The 10,779-nt window shown below is 38.9% G+C and overlaps 1 protein-coding gene across 1 annotated transcript; it reads left to right on the top strand.

Annotated features, from left to right (window-relative positions):
• Positions 1–927: 927 nt before the first annotated feature.
• CALM2 (calmodulin 2 (phosphorylase kinase, delta)) lies at positions 928–10,110 on the top strand (the record flags this gene model as incomplete). The annotated part of the gene is made up of 5 exons (XM_010294305.1): positions 928–958; positions 6,154–6,297; positions 6,372–6,478; positions 7,332–7,467; positions 8,853–10,110. Coding segments are annotated over 5 exons (447 nt in total), but the record flags the coding sequence as incomplete, so codon positions are not given.
• Positions 10,111–10,779: the final 669 nt, after the last annotated feature.

Below are 10,779 nucleotides of genomic sequence, written 5' to 3'. Positions count from 1 at the left end.
ACTGAAACTATTCAGAATTTTTTTAAGAATTGCCTGACTTGAAAACCTAGGGAAAGTATTCCTACAGTCCTCAAACACTTTTGTGTTGTTTCGAGAGTGAAATCCATTTCGGGTTTGGCCTCAGCCTAAGGTGTTTTTTATTGCTGTCAAAGCCAGTTGATTGAAAACTGTTCGGTGATAGAGCAAAATGGAGTATAAACTGGGGCTTACCCAACTGATACAGAAATGTCTTACACCAATGAACCTTTCTCTAGTGGCCCTGTAAACTACCTTATGCTAATTGAATCAGACCGTGGTCTGAAAAAAGTCTAGACAGCCATATGACAAATGCATTGAAATTGCCAGTTTGGGCTGAAGCTGCTAGTACTGATTCTATGGACTCTGTTTTTTACAGCCAGGTCTTGGATATGAAGTGTCATGTTAATCAAGGGATGATTTAATTTTAGAGAAGAGCATATTTTTCTAATTATAGCATTATAACTTATCAGAAGAGACTAGTCAGTTGTAAATTTGGGATTTGGGGGTTACTGCCATGTTACTTAAACCTAAAGTGTTTAGTGTTAAAGCTGAGGCTAGTTTACCAAAATATTACTACCAGTAGTCCGCTGTGTTAATGAGTTTTTAACAAGTCTAGAGGGACCTCTGTGCCTTGGGTTTGCTAGTGTTGCTTGGGTCATTGATTGATACATCTGGTACACCCAAATAATGGGTTACCATATATTGCAGGGTTGGGAAATGAGGACAGGCTGCCAGTTCTTACTTAGCAAGCAATTCCAGTGTCTTGCGAGCTGTCGTAGAACTATTTCAGAATGCTACAGATAAGTCCTGAAGAGCGAGCAGCTACCATATTCAGAGGCGTCTACAAGTCTGTCTTATTTTGTCTGGAACTTTCGGTACAACTATAAATGATATTCTCTTTTATTGCAGGCTGATCAACTGACAGAAGAGCAGATTGCAGGTGAGGTTTTTACGTGCTGTGTTGCTACTCCTACTTGACCTGGCACATCTCTTAATCCAGTGACAGTCTGTGTTACACAAGATATTTAGCTTTCTCAGATACTGAAGAAGTGTTGTGGGATGTTTTAATTTGTCACCTAAGTTTTAAAGGCTTATCTACTGAAAAAGCACCATGGATACAATTAATCTGAAGTTTTGTCTTCTAGGATAGTTAGACAATTCTCACAGCTTTACTAGCTAGGAGACTTGGGACTCTGTTTTTTCCCTCTCAAGTCTACACAATTGTCCCAAGTGCAAATTGAAAGGCGTGGGGAGGTGGGGGTGGGCAAATCTCTGAAGACTTGGAATCTGGAGCGCTCTTCTAATGGAAGGCAAAAATAATTTACTTCATGGTCTCCTGTCAGTGGAGATGTTTCAGAGTGGCTGTTTTTGACAGCAGAGACTGGCTTCATGGTGACAGCTCTTGAAATTCCATATTTGGAACTGCATTGTGTACTTGGACACAAGTGTTCTGTGCACTGTTCTGATGGTCTGGTGCTTGCTTGGAAATGCTTAAATATGCATCTCTTGGATCTTAGTATTGAACCCCTAACAATGGTTTGTGTGCTGACAGCTATCTACTAGTGGCTAAAACTTCTGGTTATGTCTCCTACTCATGCAGGCTGCACAGACTAGTATCTGTCACTGCTCTCTGAAGACTGATGTCAACTTCAATAATCTATGTGACTTAAAGCTGGTAATACAGAATTCAGCCTTGCCATGGACATTCAGAAACTTCAAGGTTTTTGATCTGACAAGTGTATAGTGTTAATATTAGAAAGTCTTAGTGTGCATAACTGTCATGTGAAATAATTTTAGAGGGTGCTAGGGTTCTGCTAATCTAATAGTACCAGGTCAAGCATACAAGTAACAGCCTCTAAGAGGTATTGCTGTTTAACTACGGTGTAGCTCTTGAAGATACTGTATTAAACATACATGTCATAATGAGCTGGTTTGTTTTTACCGTAATTGCCAAAGTTGAAGTGTAAGAACATTCTTCTGCAGCTTTTAGTCTTCAGAAGCTTGCTTTAACTCATAGGAGACTAATTATGGTTTTGTGGAAAGTCCTTAGTCTATTTACTTGTTGCCATGGTACTGTTTTATGAGTAAGACCAAGCTAAATCCAGTTCAAATTGAGATATTTTTTCTGCAAGTGGCCTACATATCTTAAGGGTTTTGTGATCAGTTTTATTTGGAGGGCTTTATCAATTGTTACTGCTGTCTTTTCAATAATGGTTCATTGTTCCAGCTCTTAACTGTAGAAGCTTTATTAGTTGATGTATCTGATCGTGGAATATAAACAGGAAGCTTATTAACACTGCCTCAGGATTAGTACAAATGTTAGCTATTCAGTAATGATAATATAGTTCTCAGAGCCAAAAGTGAGTATTAATAAGCTTGTCATACTAGAATAGAGGGTTTTCATCTGTGTGGAAAGAATAAAAGTGTAACTTTATGTTAGTATCGAGTGTAAAATGGCCTGCCACTTTCAGTTCAGCTATGGTATTTCATGAAGCAAATGTGTTTGCAAGTAAACCACAAACCTCTGATGTGAAGGCATAAGCCCACTGCTGGTCTGTTAGGGAACCATCCCTAGTGCTGCTTGGGAAGGGTTGCAGCTGCCTAAGAAGTCCTACTTAGTTTTGCTGTTGAAGGCCAGTGTCTTGCCTGGGAAAACTGCTACAGGTACAGTTTGCCTGTTTTAGAGACTGGTTTTAAAGGCTTGAGCCCCCTACCATTCCATTTCAGCGTATCTGAAGATACCTAGCTTTTCATTTGAAGACTGGCTTAAAAAAATGGTACTACAAGGTAGAGACAGCATTCTTACACAGAAGGCCAAAGTAGTTAAAGCATCCACTTCTGGCCTTAAAACGAATCTTCCACTTTTACTGTGAAGCGCCAGAATACAGTTATTAAAAGTTGCAGATGTTCTTACTTCCTATGGAACTCATTGGTCATATAGGGCTGAAGCTTCTTGTTGTTACAGGTAGGGGTAAAAAAAGACTTCCCAGGCTTTGTTCATATGAAAGACTGATTTTTTTGAAGCCTGAGTAGGTACAGAATGTGAATGCTAATTGCAGCCTCATTTAGTAATGGTTCAAGTTGCAAAGTCAAATGGGTATCCCTTTGGTTAAGCGTTATATTAAAAAAGGTACATAGGTCAGGACCATTTGGTGTGGGTGGGGGAATCTAAAGATGCTTTTGTCCCAGAGCAACTGGTCTAGTGAGCTATATTTCCTTCCACTAGACTTCAGGGGTCTAAGTGGGCTCTCTGAACAAGTAGGCCTGTGTATGGTGTTCATTATGCCTTGTTCTGTTAGTGTACTGTGGTTCTCTGTTGGTGATCTGACCACAAGAGTTATTTAGAATTTATTTCATAGTATAAATAGTCATGTTTAAGTGTGGAGCTCCTGGTAGCTGTGAAAAGAACAATTGACATCCTCCTATAAAAGTTCCAGGCATAGCTGGCTAAACTGTGAGAGTGGGAATGGTAGTTCTGGTTCGCTGAACATATTAGATCACTGAAGATTGCCTCTTCATCTGGAGAGGTGATGTGGTGCAGAGATGCCTTGGAAGCTATTGTTCAATAGAACATTTTGAGCTAGGATGTTAGAGTTCGCATTCTGTTGGACTAGCCTTTGTTTTGTGAGTAGTATTTTCTCTTGATATGGTGCGCCCTTCAGAAGGAAGGAAAGGCTGAGACTTTGTAGGCTGGCCTAAAGATGAGTGATTCTGCTGACACTGTCCTCAGGTTTCTGACAGGTTAGCCTTACCTAGGATGCAAGAGAATTTGCATTTGCAGTTTGATATGGAGGAGTGTTGCATAGAGGGAGGCTTTGCTTTACATGCTACATGGAGTCATGAGATGTGTTTTATAATCTTCTGTTGCAGGAAGGCAGAATTGAGTTGCTCACTAAACTTCACTATTTCATAGCTGCCTTCACTGGCCATTGTCACAAATCCTCCAAAGCTATGCTAGGTTGTTCTTGTTCTAATCTAAACTATATCTGCATAGGTGGTTATTCCTTTGTTCTAGTTTCTGGAGGTGATTCCTAGAAGTGGTTAGAGGCATTTCACTCATATTCCTAACTGGATTCAGCGTTTCAAATGTGAATATGCTCCTGATCTTTGACTTAACTTTACTTTCTTTATGATTATGTTTTACAGTTGGCTGTTTCTTAGGCTACAGGTTCTTTGAGTAAAAGAAAGGTGAAGAGTTGTCCTTTGAGTGGTTCAGGTGTTCAGAATATACCTCTGAATGGCCTGTGTTGTAGAAAGCAAGTCTTTGAGTTCTGTGTAACAATTAAGTATTACTTTTTCTAAGCAGGGTCATTGTGGTACTGTGAAGTGTGCTTCATGTTTGGGTTAGTGGCAGTTGACAGTCCATCCTTCAAGCTAAGGATGAAGTCGTTAACAGATAAACATTTTTACTAACACTTGAGTACCTGACTTTTGATGAAGATTCAATATTCCCCTTTTGAGGTTCTTCCATGATAGACTGTGAATTTCTCTACTAGGCTTGATCCAAAAGCCTTTTCTTCCCTGGTGTAAAATTTTACTCAAGCTAACTGAAACTAGCCCCAAAGACTGCTTGCCAAGTTACTGTAGGTACAGGTTATAGCTGCCGGTTCGGGTAGGCCTATTTCTGCTTTGTGATTATACAATACTGGCTTGAAACTGTTTCATCTGGTCCTGTGGTAGCCTTGCTCTGATTCTTATGTTCTAAACAGTGGGAGTTGGCTTTTGGAACACTTCAGACTGTTAGATGCAGAAGAGTGTTTTTTTCCTGGATAGGACTCAACTGTGGCTCTGGTATTATAGCTGCATTCATGAACTATAAAAAGCCTATTTTTGTAGTTGCATTTTTAACACTTGCCAGCTTGTACTCACTTCAAGTGTTTCAGAGTATGAAATGGATGAAGTAAGACTTTATGCAGTTCATGTCAAAACACAACTTTTACTGTGACTTAATTCTGGTGTGGGAAACCCACTGTCTGGAAAGCTGGCTGCTTGGAAATACTGAAAAATTAATTCTTGGAAGTATTTCTGATGCACGAGTACCCTTGAGCTACTGAGTTCATCAAAGGCATGATCTCAAGTGCCTTGAAAGCTGTAAAAGGTTCTGAACTGTACAAGGGAATAGATAAGTGTTTCATGTTTAACTGTAATTTGTGTATGAGCTACCACAGTCCAGTGAGCTAGTTTTAAGGTCTGTGGCCAAAGACAAACAGATGGCATGGATTAAAACCAACTCTACTTTTGGACTGGACAATTAAACATGTTATGCTTGTATTAATATTGCTGGCTGCAGTACAGCCATTATAGGGGGTTAAGAGGTAGCATTGAAACACAGTTAAACAGTCTTACAGCTGTTTTTCACTAGTTCTGTGAAGGCTGTTTCATGATACAGTAGGGCTGAACCAAATTTCTAAGCAGCTTTTCAGAAGTTAAGACTCCAGTGACTTTCCTCCTTGAACAACTGACTGGAGTTGTGTATATACATAGACTGAAGAACTGCAGAAGTCCAATGGGAGAGAACTGGGAGAAGTTCCTTTTCAGCTAGGTATGGCCAAGTGTTAAGACCAATGTGCTAGGTACTGCAGCTTCATGTAGCATATACTGTTCAGACTTGCATGTCAAGTAGAAGGGAGTTATGAGAAACTACTTTTATTTTGTCTGATTATACCTCTTTCCATTGTCCTGTCTCCTCTATTAGTAATAGGTGTGTTACTAAGCTGTAGCATTTGTACTTTGAGTACCATTTTTCAGCCTTGTCAAAGTGACTTCGTACCATCTTATGAGATACAGTTCCTATCAAAGATGTGGATCATTCTAGTTGCAGATAGCTATTTGTTTCAGCTCTGTATTAGGGATCCTTGTTGAAGATAGTAACAAACATCTGAGTACTTTGGAAAGGGATGCATCTTATTTAGGTCAAAATGTTGTTGATTTGTAGACTTGGAGGGTTGTTTTCCAGATGCTGATACTTCCATATTGGCATTACAATTACAGCAGACTGAGCAGTACACTGAAATTTTCTTGAGAATGAAATCAAGTTTTGTAACTTACAATTTACGAACAGCAGTGGTTTCTCATGTGATTAAGTAGACTTAACATTTCAAAGCTGAAAGGATTAACTCTTTTATTGTTGTACAGAATTCAAAGAAGCTTTTTCACTATTTGACAAGGATGGTGATGGTACTATAACTACGAAGGAGTTGGGGACAGTGATGAGATCGCTTGGTCAAAACCCCACAGAAGCAGAGCTACAGGATATGATCAATGAAGTAGATGCTGATGGTAAGATCTTACTAATAAGCAATTTCATAAAGCACCTAAAACGTGCTTTTTCTAACAAAGTAACTGTCTTGCAGGCAATGGTACAATTGACTTCCCAGAGTTTCTGACAATGATGGCAAGAAAAATGAAAGATACAGATAGCGAAGAAGAAATTAGAGAAGCGTTCCGTGTGTTTGACAAGGTACTAAAATGTTTATCTTAAATACTTTTGTTATGAAAACTGTCTGACTTGTCAGGAGCTTCCTCACTGAATCTGCAGTACCTGCAGGGTATCTGCAGTCCTGTCATCTAGAACCTGTGCGCCCTACCACCCCTGTGGTACTGTACCTGAAAGTCAAATGAGTCATCATGATAGTAGTGGGTGATACTATTAAGGTACCATTGCTGTGATACTAAAATACTTCCACAAGGCTGGCAGGGAAATGCTTAAATATTTAAAATTGTAATCTCCTAAATCTTTCGCTTAGTCTTTGCTAAGTGAGTCTAAAGTTAATCAATCAAGATGCACTTTTAAACAGAAAATACATGATGTTAAGCACCTTGGGGTGTGTGGGGAGAAGTCAGTCCAGAGTTTATATACACTGGTACCTTGATACCCATTGTCCCAACTGGGATGGAATATGTAAAAGTGGTCTCTGAAGGCCTTGTGGCTTGGTGCTGGACTACCATGAAACAGGTAAATAAGTAGCTTCTGTTTTAAGAAATACACTTGAACCAGACAGCCACATGATTGAATAGGCATCTGTCACCTAAAAAGGCTGCAAAAGGTGCTGATTGCTTTGTCAGTGATTAAAAAATGTCTCTGGATAGGACAGACAAAGTAGACTGCATTGGATCAGTTGTTTTAAATGTCTTAAAGACTAAGATCCTGGTCAGCACTGCAGATATGCTTACAGCTCTTGCTTGCCTTGTGCAAATGCTAGTTAAAGCTATGCTAACTTCTTAATGTTCAACTTTTGCAGTATTCTTAAGTTATAGTTGAGTCTCTAGGCCTTAGACAAGTCTATTCCAGTCTTCATTTTTTCCCCTTGCAGGATGGTAATGGTTACATTAGTGCTGCAGAACTCCGTCATGTGATGACAAATCTTGGGGAGAAGCTAACAGATGAAGAAGTTGATGAAATGATTAGGGAAGCAGACATTGATGGTGATGGCCAAGTAAACTATGAAGGTAAGGAGTTAAGAGATTCTTTTTGTGTAGCACTTTCCATGCTGGTGATTGTGTGCCACACCACATTTAAATAGGACAATGTTCAGATGAGATCATCTCAACAGTTGGTGTTCCTTTAAGCTAATGTTTTTTAGTATGTACATCGTGTACCTCTAAATAGGTTTGAGTGGTTATTGCTACCTTTGTGTCAAAGGCAAAAAATGACTATTCAGCTGTGCAGTGTAAGAAACTTTAAATCTAATGATGTCTACGGACCATTAGAATAAGGAAGCTATCAAGATGTTCACATACTGTTCTATTTACTAACAAATGTTGATCTATCAAGTCACTCATTTTTCATTAATGCTTTCAAAATTACTAATTAAAGGGCTAAAGCCTCTAAAATATGCAGAAGTTTCAAGACCTTTAGAAGACCTCTTAAATATTTTACACAAATCAGCTGCAGCAGTAGATTATTTTTATTTCCTTCTTTCTTCCTGGCATTGAAACTTAGGTCATGCAAGCAGGAGGAGTTCTGTTAGACAATTGCTTGCAGCTCAGAAGCACTAAGCTTGTTTTATTTTAACTTTTTGAACATCTTGCAGAAAAGAGCTAGGGTATTTTCAGATAATAGCCTTACTGTTTCTGAGGTGTAGGTGTGGCTTCCCTTTAGGGACTTTTTGGTTGTGGCCTCAGGCTGAGCACTCATCTGAGTGAAAAGATGTTTTTATGAACAAGGCTGCTGCTCTGTGACTGTACTTATGAATAAACTGTTTAGAGGCTGGTGCTAGAGAAGGGTAGGCATCCCTCTTGTTTCCAGTTGCTCTTTTGAAACTTGAGCAACCAGTTAACTACTCTAAGGTTCCCAGTTTGTTTGTTTTTGTACCTGAAACTATGGTTCAGCAAGATAAGCGAAGAATCCTGTTTTGTGGGATCTAACTTCCAGTGTGCTGTGAATAAGCAAGGATTCAGTTGCTTAAAGCTAGTCAGGCAAAATAGTAAGGCTTAAGCTATTCTGCTTTGAAAAAAAATTCAAACCAACACATGTTGCTTACACCTACTTAGCTCGTTGCTTCAGCTAAATATCTTGTCCCTACCTATGCTGTGTCAGTGGGCATAAGGACCCTGTAATGTTTTGTTTTGGAAGTAAGGCTGTTCCCAATTCACTGAGGGACAAACTGTTTTGATAAAAGTAAAGGCCTTTTCCCACTAAAAACGGGAGGGTTTTAGGTGTGAGTGGTGAAGGGGACTGTCTTGAGGATGCTTTTTTGAATGTGACTGAAAATATAGTTTTGAAACTATATTTTATATATTAGTGTTCCACACTAATGAGGCAGGTCACTTCTCAGATCTTGCAATTCAGATTTTTTTCTCTGGATAACTTATATAACTCTTTTCTTTTACAGAGTTTGTACAAATGATGACAGCGAAGTGAAGACGTTGTACAGAATGTGTTAAATTTCTTGTACAAAATTGTTTATTTGCCTTTTCTCTGTTTGTAACTTATCTGTAAAAGGTTTTTCCCTTACTGTCAAAAGAATATGCATGTATAGTAATTAGAAGGCCATTCCTCCATGTTTTTCTCCTTTATCTTACTGTCATTGTTCTGATTTTTGGAAAATTGATCTAAGTAACAAATGTTGCATGTGGCTTACTCTGGATATTTAAGCCCTTCTGCACATCTAAAGTTAGATGGAGTTGGTTAACTGAGGGAACATCTGGGCTGTCTGTTTAAAAAAGAAGTAGCTTTCTTTAGGAGACATAGGTATGACTAGTGTAACAAGTTACATAAAGTAAGCTAGGGTTTACCATGCATTAGCAATTCCTTAGTTAAAGCGACATGCTGACTCCTAAGTTCTCCAGTACATAAAGGAGTTTATTGCGCTTCTGTGATGGAGGATGAGGACTGTTGCAGCTAACTGCAGGATAGAACCATGTGAATAGTATATATATATATGTGGCTAATGCACTGTAAAAATCATTCTCCTAGCTTACTTCACAGTAACTTGTTTGTGGCCATACCTGTAACATGTTGTTGAAATGTGGAGTCTTAACGTTGTGGACGATTGACAGTCAACAATATGAAACTTAAGTTGCACTAATGCAAAACGGGTGATTTATCCAGGTACTCGTACACAAGTTTTTTTGTACTGCTGGTCCTGTACCAGAAAACATTTTCTCCTCTTGTTACTATGCTTTTTAAACTTTGTTTAGCCACTTATTTTCAAAAAATCTGCTTATGGCACGATTTGCCTCAAATCCATTCCAAGTTGTATATTTGTTTTCCAATAAAAAATTACAATTTACCCATACTGTTTCAATGTATCCTTGAATTATTTACAGGAATTGTTCAATACAGTTGCTGCTCTATATGTTTCAGTATGTAGCAGTTTGGTTTGCTTATGCAATGGATTGGCTGTCTTAAAATAGCTTGGAAGGTGAAAACTTAGTCCTTAAACTCTGGCCCTTAATAGTGTTGTTGACTTGAAGAAGCTTTCTTACTAGTAGTTTAAAATGTATTTTACAGTCTTGTGTGGAGCTTGGTGCTTCAATAAACTTACCGTAGTGACTGGCTATGCCCACTATCTGTAGACATTGTGAACTGGATGTTGACCTAGTTCAATAGTTGACCTAAAATTAAAATTCCTTGTTCGGACAACTAAACCTGTTTGCTTTCTTTTAATTATTTTGGAGTTTATTCCCTGTCAGCTGCTACATCGGGGTAACTTAGTCTCATGCCTGGGTTTTTCTGAAACTGCCATGTCTGAGTTGCCATTCAGGATGCAGTCAGCTCAAAGTACAGGAGGAAAACATTCTCTTACTGATCTGCTAGTGAGCAAGATTGCGCTTCTAGCACTAGTTTTTTGTCAAGGTTTAAAATTTTTTTTAAAGCAGAAAACAAACCTGGTTTTGACCAAGGACAAATCCAAGACCTCAAAAGAATGCCAGAGGCTGTTTGTGCCCCTTGCCTCTGTAGTCTCCTGGCAAGAACTGACTGATCTGACATACGCTGTATGGTTATCTTTTTGGGTGGATTTTGGTTGCCTTTACACAAAGCATTGGCCCCTGCATCTAGTTACCCTCACTGGTCCCAGCAGAGCGGTACCTAATGTTTTAAAAATGTTTTAATCATCTTTGAGGTATTTATAATTACAGTGAAAATGTAAAATGAGGACAGCTGATCAACCTGATTTCAGAAACACTTGATCGAATGTTCATGGTCACTGACCTTTAAAGCCCTGCTCCCTAAGGACTATAAGCAGCTCCACTGGTTTCCCAAGTGAGGCTTGCCAAAAGTTTTTAAATTGCCAGTATCAGAATTCCTTAGAATTG

The sequence above is a fragment of the Phaethon lepturus genome, unplaced genomic scaffold (genome assembly GCF_000687285.1).
Source record: "Phaethon lepturus isolate BGI_N335 unplaced genomic scaffold, ASM68728v1 scaffold3319, whole genome shotgun sequence".
Taxonomy (NCBI): domain Eukaryota; kingdom Metazoa; phylum Chordata; class Aves; order Phaethontiformes; family Phaethontidae; genus Phaethon; species Phaethon lepturus.
Note: the sequence above shows the minus strand (reverse complement) of the source record. Positions and strands in the feature narration are given on the sequence as shown.